This window comes from Clupea harengus, chromosome 2, assembly GCF_900700415.2.
Source record: "Clupea harengus chromosome 2, Ch_v2.0.2, whole genome shotgun sequence".
Taxonomy (NCBI): Eukaryota; Metazoa; Chordata; class Actinopteri; order Clupeiformes; family Clupeidae; genus Clupea; species Clupea harengus.
This window is the reverse complement of record NC_045153.1, coordinates 25157340-25183259: the sequence shown is the minus strand read 5'-3', so window position 1 is coordinate 25183259 and position 25920 is coordinate 25157340. Positions and strand designations below refer to the sequence as shown.

The 25920-nt window shown below is 48.7% G+C and overlaps 1 protein-coding gene across 3 annotated transcripts in view; it reads right to left on the bottom strand.

Annotated features, from left to right (window-relative positions):
* The window catches only part of tanc1b (tetratricopeptide repeat, ankyrin repeat and coiled-coil containing 1b), a 117919-nt gene that overhangs the window by 75731 nt on the left and 16268 nt on the right, over positions 1 to 25920 (bottom strand). For all 3 annotated transcript variants that reach the window (XM_031558172.2, XM_012836453.3, XM_012836452.3), the window contains exon 3: positions 11921 to 12076. In XM_031558172.2, the coding sequence (XP_031414032.1) occupies positions 11921 to 12076 (156 nt within the window). The remainder of the gene's footprint in view (positions 1 to 11920; positions 12077 to 25920) is intronic.

Genomic DNA, 25920 nt, shown 5'->3' with positions numbered 1-25920 from the left:
GGAGTGAGAGAATGAGTGAGTGAGAAAGGGAGGCAGAGACAGAGCAACAGCAACAGAGCGAGAGAGAGAGAAAGAGAAAGAGAAAGAGAGAGGGAGAGGGAAAGGGAAGAGGGGGAGAAGGACAGAGTGAGAGAGACAGATAGAGAGAGAAAGAGAGAGAGAGAGAGAGAGAGAGAGAGGGGGGGGGAGAAGGACAGTGAGAGAGAGAGAGAGAGAGAGAGAGGGATAAGGGGGAGAAGGACAGAGTGAAATGAGAGAGAAACCAGCAGAGAATGCAGGGAGAGAGAGATAGCCAGGCACAGAGGAGGAGAGAAGAGAGGGAATTCTTGTTGGATTAAGTTTTTTCCAAATGGGATTTGGGGTGAGGGGAGAGAGAGAGAGAGAGAGAGGAGCGTAGCGTCCTGATGGGACGACTCCTGCTCTCCTTCTCCCAGCGCTGATGGGAGCTGTAGTCTCCAGTCTCCCCTCCCTCCCTCTATCTCACTCCCCCATCCCTCTCTGACTGCGCCACAGCAGCCTGCACTGGGAATGTAAACTGCTGCAGGAAACCACACCAATTAGCCTCTTAGGAACTAACAGAGAGAGAGAGAGAGAGAGAGAGAGAGAGAGAGAGAGTGTGTGTGTGTGTGTGTGTGTGTGTGTGTGTGTGTGTTTGCTTTGGGAGTACATGTGAGAGGGTGGGTGCCAATGCTTGTACAATATATGTATGTATGTATGAGACAGAGATAAACAGAGCATAACAGAAGCATGCGAGAGAGAGAGAAGAGAAAAAGAGAGAAAGAGAGAGAGAGGGTGGCAGGGAAATGGTGGAGATTCATCTGAAAGGAGAACCTCTCGTCTCCAGGGTCGTCTCTGTCAGAGATATGCCTGACTGACCAGCTGACTGTCTGCTGCTGCTGCTGCTACTGCTGCTGCTGCTGGTTGGTGATGGGGAGCCTTGGGGGACCGTGTGTCCACTCCAAAACTAGGGAAGGCAGGCTCGTGGCGTGGAGCTCTCCACCACCACTCTACTCACGTGCATGCACACCTCTGGAGATATGTGTCGTCATGCGTGCAAATGTCTTTGTAGGAGCTCTGCTCTGTTTCGAAGGACTGCACCAGCGGCTTGGTAACTCCCCCCTCTGTGCCTCCTTCTCAGCCCTGATCCTGGGGCGCGCTGCACAACGCGCTCTTCAAAAAAGGGGGCTCCTGCTATGCCTTTCTCTCGCTGACAGCAGCGCTATCAAAGGCCATCTATCAAGCCCTTTCCCCCCCACCGGCCCCGGTCCGTCTCTCACTCACGTATCAAAAGCCTCTCAGGAGCTCCCGCCCTCAGAGAAATAGTGCATTGGCAAAAACAAGAGGGGGCAGGGAGGGTTGATGGAGGTGTGATTAAGCATGGTGGCTAAAATTCATTTGATAAGCTCTTTTTCAACTTCAACTCCATTTTTGTTTCCAAGAGCAACAGCGGGTTCAGATGGGCTCCTCTCACGTTGTTTAGGGTCTGCCTGAATAAGTGAGGACGCATGTCAATGTTAGATTCCACCCCCCTTATGCCCCATCCAGCCCCCCCCCCCCTACCCCGCCCCTGCAGAACCTGTTAAAACAGGGGGAGAGTGCCACTGGACATCTATAAAAGCTCTCAGCCGTGGAGCTCCCTACATCCCAACATTTATCACAGTCCGTCTGGCTGGGGGAACATCAAAGGCAGGGTCTGCCATCCAACCTGTTTCAGACCTGACCAAATAAAGTCATGGGAGAAAGCCTCCCGTGGGCAATAAAGCAAGCCCTTAGCTATATGAGAGAGAAGGAGAGAGGGAAGAAGGGAGGGAGAGAGAGAGGGAGAGAGACAGAGGCAGGGAGAGAGATAGGTAGAGAAAGAGAGGGGGGGGAGTGAGAGAGAGAGAGAGAGGGGGAGAGAGATAGGTAGAGAAAGAGAGAGGGGGAGAGAGAGATAGAGAGACAGAGGGAGGGAGAGAGAGAGTGCAGAGTTCTGACTGCTTTTCTCCTCCGTCTTCTGACCCCCGCTAACCTGCCTCTCCATGGCTTTAATCAGAAGGCTCGCTGTGTGAGCAGCCTAAGCCGTTACAACAAGATTAGATGGATAAAAAACCTGATTTCTTTCCCTGAGACAGAAAGAAAGAGAGAGAGAGAGAGAGAGAGAGAGAAAGAGGGAGAGGTAGAGAGAGAGGGAGAGAGAGCCGGCACATCCTCCAGCTGTGCTACAGTTCCACAATCAAACCCCTGGCGTTTGTGTTCGTGCTCATGCCAACTCTCTGAGGCAGCCTCAGCTTGAATTACACTGCCATCTATGGACTCCTCACGCGAAATGCATAAGAGAGAGAGAGAGGTGAAGAGAGGAGAGGAGAGGAGAAAGAGAGAGAGAGAGAGAGAAGGTAGTGAAACCCCCAGAAGCACTGGCTTGACATCAAACACCGTGGGCCCTAATTTCATAGGGAAACAAGCACCGCAAACAGGCTTCGCACATCTGAAACCACACAGTGAGAATAGTCATACCTATATTTGCTCATTTCATTGACCCAAACAGGACGCAATAAAGTATAAATGGGTTGGGTAATTAGTGGATGTGGCAATAAAGTGATTCTTTATCATCCTATCACAATGATTCGACCATACCTTATCAACGTCTACAATGGAGCAAACAACTAATTTCCGGTCACGAACGGAGAGTTTTCCACCAGAGGAGACAGAGATTCTTGTGTGGGAAGTCTGCCCCACATAAAATAATCCAGAAGTTCCACGGAAAAAGGTGACAATACATGAGCTAATTTATACATGAAGACACACCCCAGCATTGTGCTGAGCTATCCATGTTTGCTCTTAGAATCGTGCTCACGTTCTGAAGAAATTATTAAACTAGCTTTAGATCGTGCACGGCGGACTTTGCATGTTGCCATTCACGTTGCTCGTCAATGAAATTATTTAAAAAAGTGTTAAAATCATCGTGGTCAGGGGGAGCAGCAAGCTGTCTGTTCTCGTCTGTAAATATTCATGAGCAGACAAACAGGAGACATCAGTGAGCTTAACAAATGCGATAAATACACACGCACGCACACACACACACGCAAAGTGATTGAACAAGTAGATACCGGCGTGCTACCATAAAACTTTGCTCTTATCTTTCTTACCCATAATCTAACCCTTCTTATCTCCCAAATGTAGTCAATCTAATTTGGCTCCATTACACTGAAATGCCGCTAACTTAAGGTAGCATACCTGAGGTAGCCTACCCATGACGCCTAACATATCAAGAAAAGAAAGTCCCTTGTTGAATATTTTCATTGCCTGTCAGACAAGTCTGTAACTGTACTGCACGCATAGTAAGGGTTCTACTTCAGCTCGACTGCTTATAGTTCACACTCATTCACAGAGTGAGATGAAGAAATCCACTGTGGCCATAGAGTCACACTGAACCACTTACAGTAAGCAGACAAAACAGAGAGGGTGCTGATTCGTGTGCGGTGGTAGATACCTCACAGAACAACAGACTACGCTTGGCTCCCTTATCCCTCTCAGCCCCCAGGTCTGGTCACCGCACAGTTCAGCTCGCACTGCTTCATTAGCGAGCAGGCTGCTCACAGAGTCAAATGGATCCTCTAACACTGGAATCCTCGCTGAAGCAGACAGTCATTCTCTGACTAAGTCACCACACAGCTCAGCTAAAGGCAGCCAGTGTAGTTAACAAGTTAAAAAACGAGTTTATTAGGTTAAAAGACTGTTCACAGAGGAAGAGATGGATACTCACTAGGGACTGGTTTCCTAGCTGGAGCAGACAGTCATTCTCTGACGCCCTGTTCTTATCTGGAGGTCCCCACTGTCTGGGCGCCGTATTAATCTGCTCCTGCTGGAAGCTCATCAGAGGCCTTGGTGTTTACCCCGCTGCTCTCCGCGGCTCTCACCCCAGCCTCCTTAAGAGGCCATTTTGGCTCCAGCTCTCCGAGTCGGCTCCCCCTCGATGAGGAATCTGATACTTCAACAAGCATGAAAATGGCCACAGACGCACTTGGAATAGAGACTGCCTCCCAAGCAGGGATGTTGTATCACCTTCCCCTCTGCACCACTGCTATCTGCTTTCTCCAGCTTTCTGCACCCTTCTCTGTCAGCCAACAACATACTGTATAACCACTGCCCTGTTCACACCTGGGCAGCCTGAACACAAAGGAAATGGCCCTGATGTTTCTCTTAAAATCACGACGACCCAATGCCAAGAGCTCTCCACACCGTTTCCCGATATGGCTTCTAGAGAGTACAGCCCCCTATTGCCTCACATTATCAACCTCCTGCAGCCAGTTCGGCTGAGCAACACACGCAAACCAGAGCAACAGATGAAACACTGAGATTCTGCTCAAGTTTGGCATATTTCACTACTACTAATTCTTTTGCAGAGAACGAAGTTATTGCGCACAAGGAAAGCCAACTCTGTTTATGCAAGGCTGCTCGTCCGAACCGCGGTTCTGTTTATCTAAGGATATCGGCTGGATAGATATAAATCTGAGCGAGCCGTAGCTGAGCTGCTGCGTTAAGACATTCCAGTGAATGCTGAGGGGACTGAGCTGGTATGCAGAGTAGCGAGTAACAAGGGAGCAGGCGCGCTCAACTCCAATTAAACCGGGTCTTTGGGAGCATATCAAATAACAGACGCGTTTCGGCACTAAGCCATCTTGGGCGCCGTACGAGCCGAAACGCATCCCGTCTTTTGACAGGCTCCCAATAAGTTAAGAAGAAAGAGTTTACACTTGAGAGTGCGGCTCTTTTATTTCATTCGAGCAGGACGCAGAGGCCTTGAGACCAGAGGAACAGAGACTAGAGGATGGAGACGGTGGTGAGGGGGATCAGACACGGAGGCGAGGGAGAAGGTGAGGGGATGAGGCAGAGAGCTGCGGCTCAGACAGAGAAGGGACGTGGGGACGCAGACGATGACCGATCGTCTGCCTGACTGGAGCTTCAGAAGTTAGCTCTGATACAAACCAGAAAGTCTCTTTGACATACACTCAAACAGTGCAGTCTCTCTCTCTCTCTCTCGCTCATACACACACACACACACACACACACACACACACACACACACACACACAGAGCCCCATTTTCACATCTCCACAATACAAAAGCATCCTTTCACACATGCTCTTAATTCTTGTACAAAGCACTCATTCCTTACATACAACATATTCATAGAAAACACAACGTATGGTCCATGGAACAATATAAGAGTGTATGTTGATTGTAGAGAATAAGTGAATGTAATGATTATGTATGAGGCCATTCAAGACACCCCCTGGAGCACAAATGACATTCTTGTGGGTGCACTCCTCGACTTCTTCACATTCACCAGCCTACCCCTGACACAAGCGGCTCTGTGTGGTCAACGGAAGCAAAGTTGAACAGCACAGACCTACGCTCCTTCTCCATCCCACACACACACACACTCGCACACTCTCACACACACACACACACACACACACACACACACACACACACACACACTCTTCCTTTCTCCGGCGAGCGGTGCAGTATAGTTAAATCGCCGCAAGCTAATATATTCAGATTGATGTGAAGATACAGTTTGAAATTCTGTTTCCGAGCATAAAAGATTCAGAGGAGAGTAAATCAGTGAGGTGCTCTGCCCCTCTGTCTCTTTCTCCGTTTCTGTCTCCCTCTCTCTTTCCTCCTCTCCCTTTTCCTCGGGACACATACGGTCAGAGCCAGACGCTAACCGCAGAGTGGCAATCTGTATTCGTCCCACTGGTTTAATCAACCTCTCACGACCCCGTGGTTTGAAAGGCTTCCAGTGCAGGCTTTTTTAGGGAGCTGGGCTGTATGTATTATGCAAATGTTCCGATGCTAATTCGCTTTCATTCACGGACAGAATTATTCCTTGTAATGTAAGGCGCTGCTTTTTTCCCCCCTTAGTCTGTCTCTCTCTCTTTCTCTCTCTGCCCCCCCCCAACCAGAACAGTATGGGGCATCTCATGTCTGGCAGGCCTTTATGCATCTTTAATGGTTATCTCTGTTTTTTGTCCCTCTTTCCCCAAATCTTACACGATGAGATTAGCGAATACATTGATCTCCAGCCGAGATAGCGTGGTCTTGCATTTGAGAGCACATCCTCACCACTTATAAACATGCTGAAATATTCATACATCAACACTGGCTGCTGCGATAATGACGTTTCAAATTCTCCACAGGTGATCTCGACTGATGCGCACGATGAAGAACCATTCCAAATACGCATCTAATGGGCCTGTACTTTACCGAAGTTTGTTTTTTTTCCAGTCAGGAAGTGCCAATTAGCCCCCCTAGTTAGTTCGTGGTGAGGCACTGGGTTCGAGTTAGACTGGCAGAGTGCTGGAGAAAGAGGGAAAAGTGTTGGCCTGTGAATGAGCCTGCACAGAGCCCCCTCTCTCCCGACACCTCACAAAGGCCTTTATGTGTACATGAGTTCAAAGAGCAACGCCCACTAAATGGATCGGAGCCCCAGGGGGTGGGAGTGGGGGTAGGAGGGGGGAGTGGGGGGGGCGGCTGGTGCCAACATTACCTGCCGACGGAAGTGGGTGGTGTGGCGGTGACCTTGGCGAAGACTTTCATGTTTTTTAAGACACAGACACAAAGAGCTTTGATGTGAAAATGTGATTTTGTTTTTTTGCTGCCAGAAGAAACGGCCTCGATTTTATACGAGCACACTGGAAGACTTCAAGTGATGCAAATTAGATAAAAGTGGGCTTTTATGGATGTCGGGTAATTCAACTCTGGGGTCAGCTCCGGTCTGAAATGAAGGGCTTTGGGGGTTTGGGAGGTCGGACTGAGGGTTGGCAACGGCCACCACAAGAAGAAAAACCAAACGTCGAAGGGAACATGAGAATGCACTGCTGACATTCAGTGCAAATGCGTGGTCAGCCTTAACTGAATACATCTCCATTCAACTTGAGGTCAAAGTATACCATTGCTGTAGAATCAATTAACCTATTGACGAAACTCCAACCCCATCCTTCACATACTAATATAATACAGACAACCAGACGGTGGGCTCCTAGCGTCCCATTAGAATCCCATAAAAAGCCAATGGCCTGAATTCAAGACACACTATGGATTAGTTTCCTGTTGACGTGAACTTAATCTTGCCACTGCTTGCAAGTATCACACCAGTGGTCATCCAACACCATCTTCAGCTCTTCTAATTCCCTGTCCGACTGCAGATATTAACCGTTCATTCAAATCCCTATTTGTTCCTAAAATCAATATTCTCCAGGGCAGATCGGTCCTACACAAATCCATTTATTCTCCCTCAGATATCCCATTTGAGTTACGTCTTCCTGCGAATTAAGGAAGAGAACGGGTCAATACATGGAACCCCGGGCTAATGGATAAGGATGGCACGCATTTAGTCGGTGAACATTAAAAAGCCAGAGACCTTTTAAAAATGTCATTTCGTGATAGTGCAGTGGTGACTCTGACAGGGAGTCCGCACCCGCTTTCACTCGCCCTGACAACTCTGAGCGAGCCTGTCATCCTCAGCAGAGACACGGAAAAGAGAGGGGAGAGAAATTACATGATGTAGGCCTTTAAAGTATTGGGTAATCACAGAGCAAACGCATCACCCGTCCTCTAATTCTCAAACACTTTCACCCTCACACCAACGCACTCGTCACCACCCACATACTCCCCCACACACACACACACACACACACACACACACACACACACACACACACACACACACACACACACACACACACACACACACACACACACACACAGAACCAAGAGACCTTTCTCCAAAAAACTACAAAAGCAGAGTGCCTGTGATGCGAACAGAACTAAAATGCGGTACTCAACATTCCCCTCCCTCCACCTCCATGGACTCCATGGCCAGCCAAATCTGCCCCATCCCCTTGACGGCATGTTCCCAGAACACCAGCTTAAGGACACTGCAGGGTGCTGGGTGTGGGGGGTGCTTTGAGCTGATCTGCTTAGAGCTGATGCGGACGGAGAACAAACTGCAGCTCTGTTGGCTGCGCCTGCCAGCCATACTGATGAGTTACACTAGCTGCCTCGTCTGGAGTGGTGCGGACTGCCACCCTTTTTTTGGGGGGAGGAAGAGGAGGCTGCAGCAAGCGTTGGACTGCAGACTACAGGCGGTTCAAATGAGTTAAAACAGGAGGCCAACATCAGGCAAGGGCGAATCATTTAAAGAAAGAAAACCCTCTGCAAGTTAGGGAGCAGAAAGCAAAGAGGCCAACAGAGACGTCAGTCTATAGCTGCCAGTCATGCCGTCTCCTGAGGCCACCAGCGCAACATCTGGCGTAATGGTAAAGAAATACTCTTTGACCCGCACAGGGAGCCTTCGCCAAAAAGCAAACATATGTTCCTCAAAGGGCCCTTCCTTCCTCAGTCCTCAGCTCCATACATGCAGATGCTAAAGTGATCACTGCTAGTCAGGGCAGCCATGAATACAATGCTAACTGGTGGCTTTATGTGTCCCCCACAGCACATGGGCAAGCGGCCAAGGCAAGCACGGGGGGAGAACTGCGGCGTGGGCTGCGTCGCGTAGCCGTGCTTGTTGAGAAAAAGGTGCCTGGAATGGGACGCCGGAGCGGCGCTGCCACTTTAAATGCAATGCAGGGAGCCGAGGCAGCCAGCGGGACGGGTGATGGCCCTGGCTGATATACAGAAGCTGGGACCTGCTGCACATTCTAATGTGCCAGGGAGAGAGAGGTGCTACACGGACACGGCCCAGAACAAACGGTCCCCAGGGTGCCATGCAGTGCGGGGGAAGGGGGGGTGGGATTGGGGGGAGGAATGAATGTGGCTGAGCACAGAGCACTGTGACCTTGGGTACCAGAGACGAGCAGCAAAGAAACAATGACCCTGTGCCACCAGAGGGGGTCAGTGTGGAGTCACCCAGGAGCCCCAGAGGTTGCATATGGGGAGAGGTGGCAAAGTGGCCCCACAGGGTCACCTCAGGACCCTGTAAATGCACACAGTAAAACCAGAGGTCCTGCTAAACACATGGCTCTGGCTGTGCCTTTTCCTTCTTCTCTGGTCCTGATCACACTCTCTTCCCACTCTCTTCCCCCTCTCTCTCTCTTTCTGTTCCACATCAAAGCCCCCCGCCGGTGTTGTGCCCGGCAGCCATTTGATGTGCCCGTAATTGGCTCGGAATATCCACTTTGTTTTCCACTGCGGTTCCAGCGAGGCAAGGGGAGGCCGCCGAGGAGAAGTGGGGTTTGTGCAGCGTGGATGGAGCGGAGCGCAGGCGGTGCGTCTCTGCGGCAGTGGGAGAAGAGCACAGCTGAGGAATGCGAGATCAGAGGAGGAGGCCTTGGTGAGTGCGGTGCTCACAGAGAGCAGAGAGGGGGGTGAATGTCAGCCGAGGAGGCGGTGGAGGAGAGCGGTGCTGGAGCACGGAGGAGGAGGAGGAGGGGGAGGCAGGAGAACACAAGTCACCTCACACTGCTAGTCTGGCCCGGAGACACCTCACATGCACACGCAAAAGATGCACGCACAAACACACACACACACACAAGTGCCTAAACACACAAACATGCATACACACACACTGTACATTCAAAAACACTCACACATGCACCCACGCAACTCACACACATACGCACAGGCAGTCACCCCTCACACACACACACAAACCCAACAATCAGTCACTCTCTCTGGGCAAGCTGCTGAGGGGCCACTATGAGTCAGCATGGCTGGGATCGGTTTGGCTTGGTTGTGTTTACAGTGCATCTCCACCTAACACTGGCATGACTCCTTCCATGTTGAAGTCTCTGAGGGCAGAATTGAATTAAGAGAGACTCACTCCCACACAGCCTTGCCTTGTGCTTGTCACCTACATACTTGACCAGTAGAGACACGCTCTTTCTCTTTTCTCTCTCCTCCATGGCGGAGGTGGGATGTTTCTGCGTCTTTATTAAAGTGTAGCCGTGAGCTCTCCTGCTGTTTTCAACACCTCCCCGAGAACAGGCGAGAATGATTCCCTCCCTTTCTTCCTACTTAAACACACACACACACACACACACACACACACACACACACACAGACACACACACACAGACTATGACTCCTTCTCTCCCCATTCTCTCTGTGCCGCCGTGGCCCCGGTGTCTTTTGTGAATATGTTTGCAATGAACACATCCAGCCGTGCCTTCTGGGCTCACTTCACCTTCAGCTCCTCTCCCCTCTCCCCCTCACCCCCCCACCCCCTCCATCTGCTTCCTCAATGTGCTTTTGATCAGCCGTCTCTTTGATGCTTTTTAAAAAAAAACAATGATGGCACATACCTGTGCCTTCAGAAAGGGGATGGGGTGGAGAAGGGGCTTAGGCTTGGGGGGTAATAAGAACACTCAAGAGATACGGTAAAACTGCTTGGTGCATCACTGTTTTTCAATAAACACCTGATTCAGCCTCCCTCAAATGGCATTTAGTAAGGCCTATGACTTTATGAGCGCTAGAACGAGAGGATGAAAAGCAACGGATGACATTTATTACAAGTTGCTGAATCCGTTGAGTGGCGCAGCGGATCATTCGCATCGCTGCTGCTAGTCAGTGTGCGCCTCCGCAGGTCCTCGGGTGCAAGCGCAATTATGTAGTGTTCCATCCTCGAATGAAGCAGACAGGATTCTGTCAGCCTAGGCTCGGGAAGGATACTACGGAGCAATCAAGTACTCCGGCAGGATAACAATAAGATCCGGAGCGGTCAGTTTGCTTCCCATACGAGAAAACCGGTCTGAGACGGAAATTAGCAACGGAAGCATTCCCCCGGCCGAGAACTAATTTAGGAAACACAATTTCACCCCAGGCAGTGACAACTCTCAATAAACAACTGCTGAGGATAAAAATAACAACCATTTCCACCACTTCAAGAACGTCTGACTGGAAGGTGAACTTGTTGAAAAATGCCCACACTTCTGCTTCCAGGTGGCAGAGGTGGGAGAACCAGAGCAGGCTGGTCTTGTTGCAAAGTTCTCTCTCTTTTTTAACACACACCAGACTGAAGAGCACAAAGGGGCCAAGGCGCAGACTAATTGTCAGTTCATGTCATGGTTAGGACTGGTTCAAAGCAGGCCGCCTCCTTCTCAAATCCAAAGCCGCCTTAGCACAGATGAGTCCCAGATGTGGGGTGGGTGGTGGGGGTGGGAATGGGGGGGGGGGTCTAAGTGTCCACTTTAAGGATTTCAATCCTCAGCGCTAACAAAGACAAAACAAAGAGAACTGCGCTTGAAACGGGTCCAGCTACAACTGTCTCCTTGCACTTTGAAGATCGCACAGCTGCTGATGGCTGTGTCCTTTAACACCAGGAGAGAAGCGAAACAATCAGGACGCTGTTGACACACATGCTCCTAAAAAGACAAAAAAACACTGGCGCGCGCTACAACAAAGGCCAGAGATTTGGCAGGAAGGGGAGAAAGAACCAGGAGAGACTCTTTAACAGAAGCTGACCAAATAAAGAGGCTTACGCTAGAGAGAGACAAGCACACACCCACAAGTCTGCTACCACCGCCCCCCCCCCCCCCCCCCCCCCCCCCCCGCCAAAACCCTCTACTCACATGTGCACTACAAAGCCTCGGCTGAGAGCTGAAACGCGTACACGCATAGTTTACTGTCTGCCTTATTTTCATAGACAACAGCACCTGGGAAACCGAGCACTTACAGTAAATAACCCAACGACTGCAAAAACTGAAGAAAGAAAAAGATGGCATGCCGGCAATTTGGGTTTAAATGCCAAACATTCTTCCATCTTCCACCGCATCCCTTCACCCTGTTGGGAATAGTGCCACCCACCAGTACAGACGCAATGTAACCCAACTCTGGAGACAAGTCTGCTGCCTCACCTTCAAGCTTAGGAGCCAACGTGTGAAATGGATCAGAGGAGAGAGGTGAGGGAGGGGCGGCAGTGCGGTGGAGTTACCTGGCGACTTTTTGCAGGCACGTGAGGGCATCATGTAGGTCTGTCGGGGCAGGAGGGGCGAGGAGGGCAGCGACATGGACACCCCTTTGGTCAGTCGCAGCACCTCCTCCGGGGTGTAAGGGTACGGGGTGCTGCCCTCAGATGGAGCGTCGCCAGCTGGGAGGAGAGAGAGAGGGAGAGAGAGAGAGAGAGAGAGAGAGAGAGAGGGAGGAGATGAAGGGCATTAGGGCATCAATCCAAACTCCAGAGAGGTGTGACACAATGGGAGATGACAGAAAAACACAAGGGCAAAAAACTAGGACTCCAGCCTCCATTATTTAATAAAATATGTCCATGGTGGTGGGATTCACAGGGATTAATTTCTCCATTGTTGCAAAAGACAGAATGTAGACTAAATTCAAAATACATCCAGGGAGGTAAATTAAATATTAAAATCTGTTTCAGAATTCAAAGTAAATATGTTCCAGTAATTGGAGGAAGATGCACACAATACACAATGACTATGATAACTAGCCATGTCCCAAACCCACTAATCAAATGTTGACCAATGGCTTAGGGCCATTTCTTAACGAATGCTGATTAAGAAAAATCAACACCGACATGAACATTATAGCCTAAGTGTACAAGAGAGCAATGAGCCATTAAATAAACCTTGGGAGAAGAGGAAATGTGAAACATATTAAAAATGGATCTGCCGACGGCCTGTCTCCTGCTAATGGTGCCTTGAGTTGTAACCTTTTCCGATGTGTCATTTCATTTGAGCAATGTAATTTTCAAGCTAATCAATAGCAAGCTAAATAACCACAATCCACATTACAATTATCTCAGACGATATGCAGCATGTGGAAAGACTCACACGCTGGAAAGACTCAGTACAAATCATCCACAACATAAACGAATGAAAATCAGCTAATCAATACTAATTGATAATGTCATTTTTACCGTGAACGGTATTTTACTTCCAGGTCAAAGGGCATTCGTAACAAAGAGAGACGATCCTTAGGAGGAAATATTTTAAAAGCAAAGTATCTCACATTCATCATCTAAGAGCTTTCACTCATTCCTGATACAATCACACACAATTTGGAATTCGACCACAGTTTCACAAATGCTTTTCCCAGAGCTCTGGCCGAGTATGATAAGAGGGGTCACACAGACAATGGGTGGTTAAGAGAACGCTGCAGTCAGATGTATTCACCTAAGGAAAAAGGTAAAAGAGAAAATGACATCAAGCTGAGTGCAATATGAAATTCAGATGCAGGCTACAGCTTCGAAATGGAGTAACCCACGGGAAATCAGAGTGTGAGCTCTTTCACAGACTGCTCTGAGCTGATAAGGCTTAATGGACACGCCACCGCTCCTTCGCACCCTGCTGAAGAGTTGCCAGAAAGGGCCAGAGCTGCCAGACCCCGCTAGAAGGCCTGAAGCTCCCGTTTCCTGCCTCTCGGTGGAAACATAAAGGCTGGATGTCAGTCACCCCTCACTGCCGTGGCCGTGTTCCATTCCCCAGCGCTGAAATAGGAACCTGGGCAGCCGAGCGGCCGGCTTGTTGGCAGGGTTTTTACAGGCCGAGGCGTGATCCAATCTCACGTTTTTGTAATCTCTAGGCCTGTTATACATGCCGAGCGCTAGATCCCCGGCAAATGGCTCCCCTGGGCTCGGCAGAAGAGCTGGCGCAGGATCTCCGCCGGCTAGTCCTCGTCTGGTCTGAGGTTCTGCGGGCCCGCAACAACTCAGATGGAAAAACCAGACCCGCAGCCCAGCCCCCCCGCAGAGCGGGCTGGGTAAATTACACAGTATCGGTGCGCTGTGTAAGCAGGGTTTTTGCTACGGGCTGATTTGAAGCTGGCTTTTTTATGGTGGTGGTGGTGGTGTATGTGTAATCGTGGACCGTTGTGCAGGCCGCAATTTTAAGACACTGTAAAGGAGAAAAGCTTGTCAGCTCGACAAGTTGCAGTTTTCTGACAGAGACCATGCCCGGGATCGAAGACCTACAAAATTCATTATGGAACCAGGTGTGTCAAAAAGCCACACCCAGACACACAGACCATAGAGCTCCTTGTTCTCCCTAGGCCGTCTGACATCTAGTTTGGCCTTTGTGAGAGGAATCAGCTCTCACAGTGAAACCTCCACTGTTCACCCCTCTGAGCCCTCCATTTGTGCTGCCGGGAATAATCAAAGACAGAGCAGCATTTCCACCCCTCTTTCATTCTCTCTCTGCACTCTCTTTGTTCCCCCTGGTAGAAACAAAGACGTCCAGTGTTTCAATAAAAGGGCCCCCGAAGACAAAGGAAGAATGGCCGACAGCAGGAACTGGCCCTTCGCTGCCACTGACACCTCCACAAGCCTGCCGACGTAGTTTGGCACCCTGCTCACATCCCGAAGGGTCAGGACTCTTTTGTCTGAGTCGCCCCGGCGAGAGCCCGCTGACCTCCGAGGGTCAGCAAGTGCCACTCTCACAGACGGAACATGCAATTTCCTCCCGGCCCGTTTTTTATTATTCCAAACGGAGCTCTATAATTTTCAGGCTGGGTTGAAACCGTCGCCCCATTGCTTGCCATTCGTTGAAAAAGCAACTCTTTGCTAAAACAACTCGGGACATGCCAGGGCAACAATGCAAAAGCTATCAAATTAAACTCTCTAGTTTTTTTTTTTTTTTCACAGCCATGGACCTGTTGAACCAAACGGGGCTGCCCTAGACTGACGCATCCCAGCAGAGGAGCTGGTGTGAATGAGTGCCTATAGAGGCTCGGTTTTAACCGCCGCAAACAAAACCCTCCTGTGAAGAGAACACACTGGTCCTTACTGGTGATGAAAAGGAGGCCCTGGTGCTTATAGACTATAGATGAGGGGTTAATCTCCACCAATTAACGCACCCGGAGAGGAGGAATACAGCACTGCTGCCAAAGGATTGCCATACATGGCCTTTGTGTGAGACACAATATATGAGACAGACATGGCTCAAAAACAAAGACTACATTCCCACTCCCACAGGGGAACGTGGGTGATCCGCTACCCCCTGTGTACCAGTACAGCACAAGATCAATAGAAATTACCTCAGCTATAATATGGTACAGTACATTACATCCCAACCTATACTAACTTTAGTATAGCTGGTTGAGCATAGCTCAAAATACAGTGGAAGGCCAGACTTCAGCTTAATATCAACTCCATTGTTCATCACATGGGTGTGAGTGAACATGAAGATGATGTGATGGCAGTATCTAAAGCAGTAGAGCCACACAACCTCATCCCCCTGGCTGAACTTGAGGACTTCAATGGCTTCTCTCTGGCTCCTCGGAGACCACTGAGGCAGAGAGGCACTTCATCCAGAACCGGAGTCCTTCAGGGAATTGCGCAAGCAGTTGAACCAAAATAAAACACAATTATTACAGAATGAAATATGGGCTGTAACTCACTGGGAGGCCTTTCCCATCAGTGTCACCCCACTGATGTCTCTTGCTAGGGGGAATTCCAACACAAGAGGAGTTCATGCTGACCTTTCAAGTTCTGAACTCTTTCTTTTTTCTGTGTAAAAATGACAACGTTCTCATTGTATCAATGTCTATTCATTCTCTTAATCCCTACAGAGCCCGTTCACAGTCGATTCAAATGTCTCAGCCTACCACTATAGCCATTGGGGGGTAAAGTAATATATCATCTCTCTCTCGTTACCATCTTCCACATTAAATGGATCATAACAGAGCTGTCATTTGGGGCCGCCATCTCTCGAAACAGGCAGCGCCACATAAAAGGACCCGGTGGCCAGGGCTGGCCGGCCGGCTGCCTGCTCCAACGGCTGCCACAAGGATGTGACCCGTACGGATGCGTGGACAGGGAGAGGGAGCGCAAGCGAGGCAGCTGTGGAAAGTCGGCTCCGCAGGAAAGTCGGCGGCCCCAATTCGGCCTCTTGCCACAGAGCCCCGGGGTCCAGGCCAGGCCTGCAATTTCAGCCTTCGCTGTGGCCAGGGAAGTCAGCTCTTTATAATTATATTTCAACTGCAAAAAAAAAAAAAGCATAAAAAAAAAAAACGGAAGATGATTACAGACCCTGGGAGTTGCCCCTTTTTTCCATCTTCAGAGGGTGACCGTGGTGATGGGGGCACGATTCCCACCCGCTCCCAATAAAAGTTGATAATATTTTAAGTCATTAAATATTGATGTGACCTATAAATTATGTAAGCCAAGGCAATAACAGTCCTCTGGCCTTTAGCAAGAGAGAGAGCAAGAAGGAAGAGGGAAAATTCTCAAATCATTTAAAAAACTTTTAATGCATTTACTCTAATGCAAACACTATTTAGAATATTTTTTCCGGTAAAACGGCAATACTGTTGAGCCTTGGTTTTATACCGCTCTCAAATGAGCTGGTTGGCATACTAAACTGCAGTGGGCATTGAATGCACTTGCCACAACCCAGCCAAAGGCCACAAAATAAACGTCCACCACATGCTACAACAGACCATTCTAGTCAGCGCGTTTTACGAGGTCCGCCATTTTAGGGCTGATGGCTGTGCAGCTGAGTGCTTCGCAATGGCACGGCGGGCGTAATTTGGGACTGTGTAAGCCCTCTCTCTCTCTCCAGTAAATCCACGCGCTGGAATGCGATCTGTCAGGCTGACGAGCTAAATTCAAAGCCCCCGTTGCTGGCATTGTGTAGCCTCGCCCCGTTCCCCGCGCTTGCATTGCCCCGCAGAACAAAAGGGTGGACGCAACCTTGAGTGGGGACGAGCTTGTTGCGGACAAAAGGATGCTTTCGTATTCAAACTGTGGCACTTTGTTCGCAACTGAGGTCGAGACTTACAGTAGCTTACCCAGACACCACACTCCGCGCATCAATCAACTTCGACAATATGAATTCACCTCGAGTTTTATTTCATTTTAACCTACTTCTTCTTCTTCTTATTCTTATATGATCTCCTGTGATGACTGCATATGTGTCTATGACTGAATGAATTTGTAGAAAACCTGAATACAGAATACAGAATAAACATACTATAATATAGTGTTTGCTCTGATACTCTGAAGCTCTGGTGAGTAAGACAATATGTGTGCTTGTGTGCATGTGTGTGTGTGTGTGTCTGCGTGTGTGTGAGTGTGAGTGTGCATTTGTGTCTGTGAGACAGCACACCATGGCAACATCTATTAGCTTCTTGTCAGTAAATTTGACATGCAGGCTGGTGGGCTGATGAATGGGGAATAATGAATGCAGATTCTTTTTGTCAACACACACAAAGCTGCAGGAGCACAGGACACTCCAGCAGTGGGAGCCTCTCCTGCCAGACCCCATGCCAATAAAGTATCCTTGTGGACTTCCCAGCCGGGGGGTGGGGGTGACAGTCCCACCAAAGCTCTCACGGGTAAGGCACAGTAAGGCCATGAAGAAGAGGTGGCGAGGGTGTAGAGAGAGAATGAAGAAGAGGAAGGGAGAGAGAGAGAGAGAGAAAGAATCATCAAAGTAGTAATAGTTAAATAGTTTCAAATAGTTTTCAATTATTCCGGTTCCTTCTACTGTTGCTACTGCTCCATTGTCATTGCAGGCAACACAGTAAACAGACATGCTGATGAAGCCACTTTCAACTGAACTGAATTGAACGGAGAGCAAGAGAGTGGGAAGAGAGACCAAGAGACATATATGGTGAGAGGGAAACAGATGGAAAGAGGAACAGAGAGCTGGAAAGGCAATAACCTGAATATAGGCTAACTTGAATGAGTCATGTGTTTGGACAATTCGGCATCTCCCACCCCATAGTTGGGAACAATATCTCAGCATCTCAACTTTCATCTCCTTAAAAGACCCAGTGCTGCTCAAATTTCCCAGCCAGTCGTTGCCATGACGGCAGACAAAAAAATAAAAGAAATTGGCAGCGACCACTATTAAAAAAAAAAAAAGCCAAGGAGCTAAGTAGTACTCCAGAGGCTCAAACTGCGTTTTTATGGGCTGTCAGATTTCAAGATATAAACTATATATCAGCTACCTGAATACAGTCTGTATTTAAACATGCAATATCTACGAACGACAAAACCAAATCCAGGATCTTAATCTTAACATGCAGCACATAAATCATTGGCTTACTTAAAACCAAGGGGGCATATTGCATAATACATCTCACCTCAGAACCTTTCACTCGCTTTCTTAGTCTACTCTGTTCTGACAAAGGCTAGGAGTTCAGCATACATTTGCTTACCATCTGTAAACATTTCATGTTTAACACCCCCCCTTAAAATCCTTCCTAGAGCACGTCAAAGCCTAAACACGCTAAAGCATCCATGTGGAAAGTATTTTCCCACCCTCTCGTGGAGGTCCCTGGGGCAGAAAAGCTGAACTTGGTTACAGTATTTGGTTCCAACATGTCAGAACCCAATCCGGCTGAGCAACTTCTTCACCACTGATCCTCAATGAGGACAAATTAGCCTGCTAATCTGGAGCAGGGCTGCAGGCAGCAAGGACAGGACAGGATGATCACCAAGGAAGATGTCCGTCACTGCGCTGTGTGTCCAGAGCCCTAGAATGTCCTCTCCTCCTCCTGTTGCTGCTGCCCCAGGGGAGGGTTGGGATGAGGGGAGGAAGAGAGGTAGAGAGCGGGAAAGGGGAAGAGAGAAAGGGGGGATGGGTGGGTCTAAAGATTTGACATTTTCCGCTTAATAAAGGGACAATTTAGGCTGGTATGGGAAAAATATCTGGGCCACAGTATGTCTTTGCCACATATTTACTTCTGCCCCTAGGAAGGGAGGAAAAGAGAGGCGTGCAGTGGAGGGGATTAGGGGGCATCTTGAAAGTGAGGGTGCCAACTGATACTGGCTGGAGGGCCTGGAGAAAGCAGGAGAGGAAGTAACGCAAGAGCTCTGAACTTCAAGTCACCTAAGCACAGAAGAACCCTTCTCTGGGACATATCAAGACATATCCCTTGATGTGCAGGAAAAAAACATTAGGATCAGGGAGCTTAAAATGTACATGTGTTGTTCAGGATATCAGCCACTGCTGAATTACTGGGGCCAGAGGAATGGAGACTGGTGGTGAAGCAATTAGGGGATCTCGCTCTCTCTCTCGCTACTTTTATAAGTCTCAGGGTCGCAGTAGAGATGATCGTTGTGGTGCTTTAAGGAACTTCAGCAGGAGAACATTCGGCTCGTCATCTCCTTTGCTCAAAGGCAAGGAAACAACGCTAATCTCCAAAGGGCACATTTTTAAGGGTCTCGAAGTATCAAACACAATGCAACTTTCAGATGTGGGCTTTTGTTATAATCAGTTGGGGCGACGGATATGAGAAGCTTACCAAGACCACAAGTGTACGAAAAAAATGTGCAACGTAATCGACCGCGGATCACTTCAAACACGACTGAGCAGATCCCTGCTGAAAGCCCTTTTCACCACACGTTAGAAAATGGCAAGCACCTTCAAGCGTGTCTAGAGGGGATTAAAGAGAAAAACAATTAACAAAGTGCAGCACTTTCACATCCAAAGTCAGCATTAACTTCTTGATGTGTTCTTAATCCTCCGCGAGCTCTGGAGCTCATTTGAACGGCCGGAGTAATAGCAAAGGGAACCAGGCAGAGCAAGGGGCTTTTGTTGACATTCGTATTCTGCATCGTCAGAATAACTTGTGTGAATGTCCCCGTGTTAACAGGCTCCATCAGTGTCAGTGTGGCATGTTCCACCAGACAGATGTAACCACACAGCTAAATACACACACACACACACACACACACACACACACACACACACACACACACACACACACACACACACACACACACACACACACACACACACACGCTCACAGATGCCCATCTCTGGCATATCTCCTCGCAAGCCATCGTGCACGTATTTTGGCAGAGTGACATAACAAATGCCATACCAACTAAAGGTCTTCAAAAGCGATCATGCCTGACTGCCTTGCAAACATTCTTAGGCAACATGTTTTCTTCATTGCGTATTCCCTAAAGTGATGACATAATGAGCTTGTGTGCTACTCCAGAGAACTGTGGAGATTTTTTTGGGCCTTGACATGTACCAGAGCGATAACTGGGGCCAATTAGAGGGCTGCGTCACGTCACGTTTCCTCTGTCACGCACACCAAATTCTGAGAACATGACAGCAGAGTTTAGAGTACAAGGTGAGCCGTCCAGATTGGAAAGGAGGAAAGACTCAAGCAAGCAAAAGAAAGACAGAGATGCAGAGAGAGATAGAAAGTGCTTTGACAGCCACCCCTGTTTTTTGTGTTAACCTTGGACACTGCCCCCCCCCCCCCACTCCTGAACGCATACGACCTCCGAGTGGCACCTTCCTGCTTCCTTTGGCCCCGGACCACAAAAACAGCTCTTTCGCGAAACAAATTTATTTTCCATGCAGGGGTCTTCCCAGGGGCAGCCGCTGGGGCTAAGAGGTTAACAGCAGATTTTGATTGCCATTAACACACCCCATTAGGCACAGGCTCTCCCCGGGCCAGGTGAGGTCATGAGAATGACACCAGGCCGGTGGACAATGGAAAGTCACATCGCCAGGGCCCATTGACGACCGTAGAATGGATGTGACTGGGGTACAAAGCCAGACCTCCACTACACCGGACTTAATCCAGTAAGTAAACAATGGAGGCTGGGGGGGTTTAAGTCTGAAGCCCAGAGTAATAACCTGCCATGGTGTGTGGACCTTCACAGACTCAAAGAAGAGCTCTGGTTCATTCCCCCGTTTGTAGATTTCTGTCTTGATTCTTTTTCCATTGCTTAATAAATGTCAATACAGCTGTAGAGATTTAACTTGACCACAGTGGTTAAATCAATGAATCAGCATGCATTTCAGCCTGTTTAACAGACACCCCACTAATGATGGAGGACAGTTATTCTCCCGCCGTTCACCAAGTCTCTGTGCAATCGACTCCCCTCCACTGGAGGTCTAGGAGGGCCTTAATGCTGTCGAGCCTGAATTGGGATGCTGGAGTTTGCTGGAGTGCCCTGTGGAGAAATCGCGCTGTGGGGCCACTTTGGAGACGGAAAGGGGAAGGTGGGAAGCATTATCCCTTCTTTCTTTGAGGCCAGGCACAAAGGGAGCGGGGTCATTAGTTCAGCCGGTTTCTGGTTGGAGATGGAGAGCATTCATCGGCGGGCCCCGATCACAATCACAAAGGGCCGCTCCCGCTCCCCCTTTCAGAGAGCCACAGCAGAGCTGAGAACAGTGGGGCCCAAGGGCCAACACGCAGTCAAGAAACTGTGGACACACACACACACACACACACACACACACGACACAGACACAGACACACACACACACACACACACAGACACACACAGACACACAGACACAGACACACACACACAGACACAGACACAGACACACACACACACACACACACACACAGACACACACTCACACAAACACTATCACACTTAAAACTGTCCAGAGTCATGCTGCAGATTGGCCGCCATTGGAAACAAGCTTGGTTATGTAATCTATTCCAAATGTAATCAGTCAGTCCAAAATGAGGGTTGCATGATGTCACCTCTTTGTGCCATTAATGTTTTTAAATCAGAGTGTTTCCATGCCAAGGACCTGTTCCAGCGCAGAGTGAGCCGGAGGGTGCATTGAAATGCAACAACTAAATCCATTAATTCTCGCTATTAAATAGCACAGATCGGGTTTGAATGGCGTAACCAGAGAGGTGAAGCTCAGAGTGACTCATAAAGTCGGCTCCCATGGGAACACGGTGGCAGGCATTCTGCAGAGGTTGGAGAGGCTCACTGAACACACAGCGCACACAGTAGCCATCAGGTGAATGGAATGCGTCCCACCGCCAACACAGCACACCGTAATCGGGAAAAAAGCCTGAGGCCAGCTGACCTTTCCCGGGCGACGTGCTGTCACAACTGCCATGGACCAGCCTTCAAAACCACCCCGCCTGGCCAACTGATAGAGTGTCCCTTCATCGCTCTTCAGAGGCGCAAGGGACAGCCGACTCATCGCCCCCACTGATGGTGGATATCCAAGATAACACTTCAGCCTTGGCTCCAGGGGGGGGAGAGAAGAATGACATCACCACTAGTTCCCAGCCAATTCTAGTGTGCTTGTTTTTTTTTCCCTCTCCACTCGCTCCCCTCTCACACCCCTCTTGTCCTCACCACACCACAGCTCTTCCAAGGTCATGGATAAGCGTCCAAGGCACCAGGGAGCCGCGAGAGGAAATGAGAAGTGGTTTTTCCCCCGGCCGGAGAGCTGGCAGCCAACGGGGCTGGTGGGTGACCTGGAACATCTCCATGGCACCCCCCCCCCCCCCCCCCCCAGGTCTGCAGCCACTGTTGGGCCTGGCTGGGCGCGATGGCCGTCTATGTGCCAATTATCACCCCTGAAGGATGTGAGTCTGAATGTGGCTGGGCTCAGAAGCGCTCAGAAAACAGACCTTGGAGTTGATTAAAAGCGCCTCCGCTGAAGCATGTCCTCCGAGCCTCTCCGGTAGGAAAACACAGACAAACAAACCCTCCAGCAACAACTTAAGGACAAACAGTAGAGGAAAAAATAAGACGACATGTTTGCTATTTTTCAAGGTCTATCACGAAACATGCAGCATGTGAAAATTTGGTTAAGTTATAGGGGAGGGGGTAAGCTGCATGTAAAATAACTGGTATCCTACTTAGTTACTACATCAGTACTATTGTGCTCCATGCCTTTCATTTCTGTATGATTTCATGAGCCAATTTACGGAATATTTAGGGTAAATCTAACTGTGCTGAGAGAGATTAGCCAAATTATGCTGGCTTCAAAGGCTTCAGCCACCCAGCACTGGATCATATGATTTAAGGGAAAAGGATTATTGTTTGTTGTTTGTCAAGGTTTTGCAAACATGCATTGGAGTCCAACAGCTTGGTGTGTTCCTACGGGTACTCCCATAATGCCCTTGGTTTCTTTGCCTCTCTCTCTCTCCCTCTTTCTCTCTCCCTCTCCCTCTCCTCTCCCTCTCCCTTTATACTTCTCTATGAAATGAGGGAGAGGAGACAGGGTGGGTCTTGTGCGGACACACCTGAGGTTTTGAATGCCAGCCCAAAGCTGAGGGTGTGTTTGTGCCGTATGCGGTTGCAGTTACACCCAGCTAATCGTTACCTCCTGGGCGCTCGACAGCTTTGATGCCAGGCTATGTCTCGATTCAGCTCTGTGAGGTTAAGTCTGTTATGATTTCTTTTGTACGTCCAGGCCTTAATGTGTGCCTTATGTACATTTTATACCAGGCTATGTTCTGTTCTGAACCTGTTCTGAACCGACCACTTCTAGTCTATTTTTTCTTGCAATGGTGATCAAGGTGAAACCGCAATACATCTGCTAGACAACATGAGTTCATCTTTGATAAGTGATTTCTTACAAAAAGAAAAAATGCCAGACAAACGTTCAACATGATAACGGAGGAGGATATAACATTTCTATAGCACTGACTTAGGGTCCACTGCCTCCATTGTCCAACCAACATGCAATGACGAGGGTCCAGCTTGAGGCACCTGAGTCATGTGGTCTTGGCGGCGGCTGGGATTTCCCCATGAAGCTATGCGTCTGTGCGCACTCCTTTATTTTCACAACACACAAAAGCCTCACTCTCCTCACCGTCCCACATTCTCAATGCGTCCTGGGTTATACGAGTCCCTCGTGACCCGTTCCTAACAAGCTCACAAGGTGTGTCCCTTCTCCTGTGTGAGACGACGGCACGCTCACATCACACCAGGACAGTTAATGCCAAGCACCTCTGTGTGTGTGTATGTGTGTGAGTGTGTGTGTGAGTGTGTGTGTGTGTGTGTGAATGTTTTACCGTGAGGTGTTGCAAGACCTTTAAACAATCGATGACTGAAAGAGACGGTCTATGGGGAGGAAGGAGTGTGATTCAAACGAGACCTTTGCTGATTACATTTCGAAGCTTTAGAGACTCATCAGACCTGCTGGGCCTCTCCTCAGAGCTCACTCTGTTTACCCACAACTGCAAACAAAGACCAATTAATGCCGGGCCAAAAAACACTATTCCTACGCACAACTGTCCACGCCTGGTCCTGTCGAGGCGTGCATGCGCTAAATAAATATTTGTCAAAGGAGGTGTGTGTTATTTCAGTAAGAAAATGGAAAAAAAAAGATACCATGTAGACTAGGAGATACATTTTACTTGACAACATCAATGAGTGTGTAGAAGATTAATGCCCTGAAGACACAATGTATGTAAAAACCAATTACCGAAAGCACCGCAAATTGGGGAGAACAAAAGCATGGAAGGCTGAGAACAAAGGGGTTGGTTATTACAGTAACCGAGATTGCAGGCTGCAGATATCGGCGAGACTTGATTGTGGCTTTATGAGGAATGTGGCAGGATAGCTGCTGACAGACGACGCTGAGGTTGTCTCTCCTGGAGCTAGTTTAGGGGCACCTCTGTGGTCTAGACTTCCTGAAACTGCCTGTGAAGCGGCCATCTGTTTATCTAGTTGACTCTTTTTTTTTTTATTTTGCTTCTTTTCCTGGCTACCTATACTCTTTTCTGCCTGGCACTTTCACATGCAAGCTAATCTTCTCCTTCCCTTCCAGGAGAAGAACAAACTGTAAATTGTACGTCTATCTGTCAACGGCGTATATGGAAAGAGGTTTCTCCAAATCAGAACTTCAACAGTGAGGGAGTAGCCTTTTTCTGACGAAAGACAAATGTGAAACCAAATAAGAAATATGAACATGAAAAAGATTTTAGTGACCGAAGTTAGTGATATGCAAGGAGCTTCTTCCACGCCAAAACTTCACCAGTGGCTTTCATCTGAAAAACAGATATAAATAGGCTATTGATTCACCCCCTCGAGTCCTGAGATGTCATAAATCAATGTATTTGCCCAGCTCATGTCCCAGTTGGGTGTCAGCGCTCCCCCCTCACCTCTGAGGAACAGCTGAGGAACCCCACCCATGACACTACACACTGTGAACATATATTTATTTATGTCATATATATTATTATTATTATTTGTTCTTTCTATTCTTCTTTCTGGTATACACATTTTATGAAGACTGGTGTTTCTAAAAACCTAACCCTAGGTATTGTGAAATGGGATGAGATGGCACTCTACAGGCAAGTTTTACTAAATGACCTGCTGACCTGCAGTGGACCATCCTTGTAGCATTTGCAAATGTTAGCTGACTGACTTTGGTAACGCAGCTTTCTGTAAGACCCACCAGGGTGAGGATGAGGGAGGGGGAGGGTGAGGGGGATGCAGGGACGGGCGAGAGAGCGGGACATTGCTGCTGCGTCAGCTGTTCGCTGGGAGCTGGCTGCACCGGGCGGGGGTGGGGCTGTGGATGACACCTGTGGTCAGAAGCCATGAGGGAGGCCAGTGTGGAGGCTGCTCTGTCTGACCACATGTGAGCCGGAGTACAGACTCATTCATGCCCAGGAACTTCTCTCCCTGCCATCAAACCGCACACCTATGCACCTCACCCACCGTCTCACCTCCACTGACGCACCACGGTGGACAGACGGCGGGCGGTTCTCAAAACAAGAGGCGAGACTAACGCAACATACCTTTTGTTTAAATCTGATTTGGAGAAATGACTTGCTGATGACCACAGCTGAGAAAGACAAACAGAGGAGAGAGGGATAGAGTCAAAGAAAGACGAGTGTGTGAGAGAAAGGGCAAGGGAAATAGAAAAGGCGAAGGCAAACATGTGGAGAATAGAGCAAACCAGAAAAACAGGCCATTTGGGGAGGTTCAGTGTTGCCCAACTGGTGAACGCCACTTCCGTGTTCACACAGAAAAAAAGCCCAAAGAAAATCACAGGTACATTAACTTAAGAGGCCCAACCTGTCCTACCATTTCAAGTCCCTTCAACACACTGCAGACACAATGAGGTTACCATTCACAATGTATTTTACCAGATAAGAAGAAAATCCCCCAACTATGTAGAAAACAAAAACAACGGTAGCATTTTGTCTTATCAAAAGTCTGTATTAAAATGTCTGTAATAAGCAGATAAACACCAGCATATTACTGAAGGGATCTGACGAGCA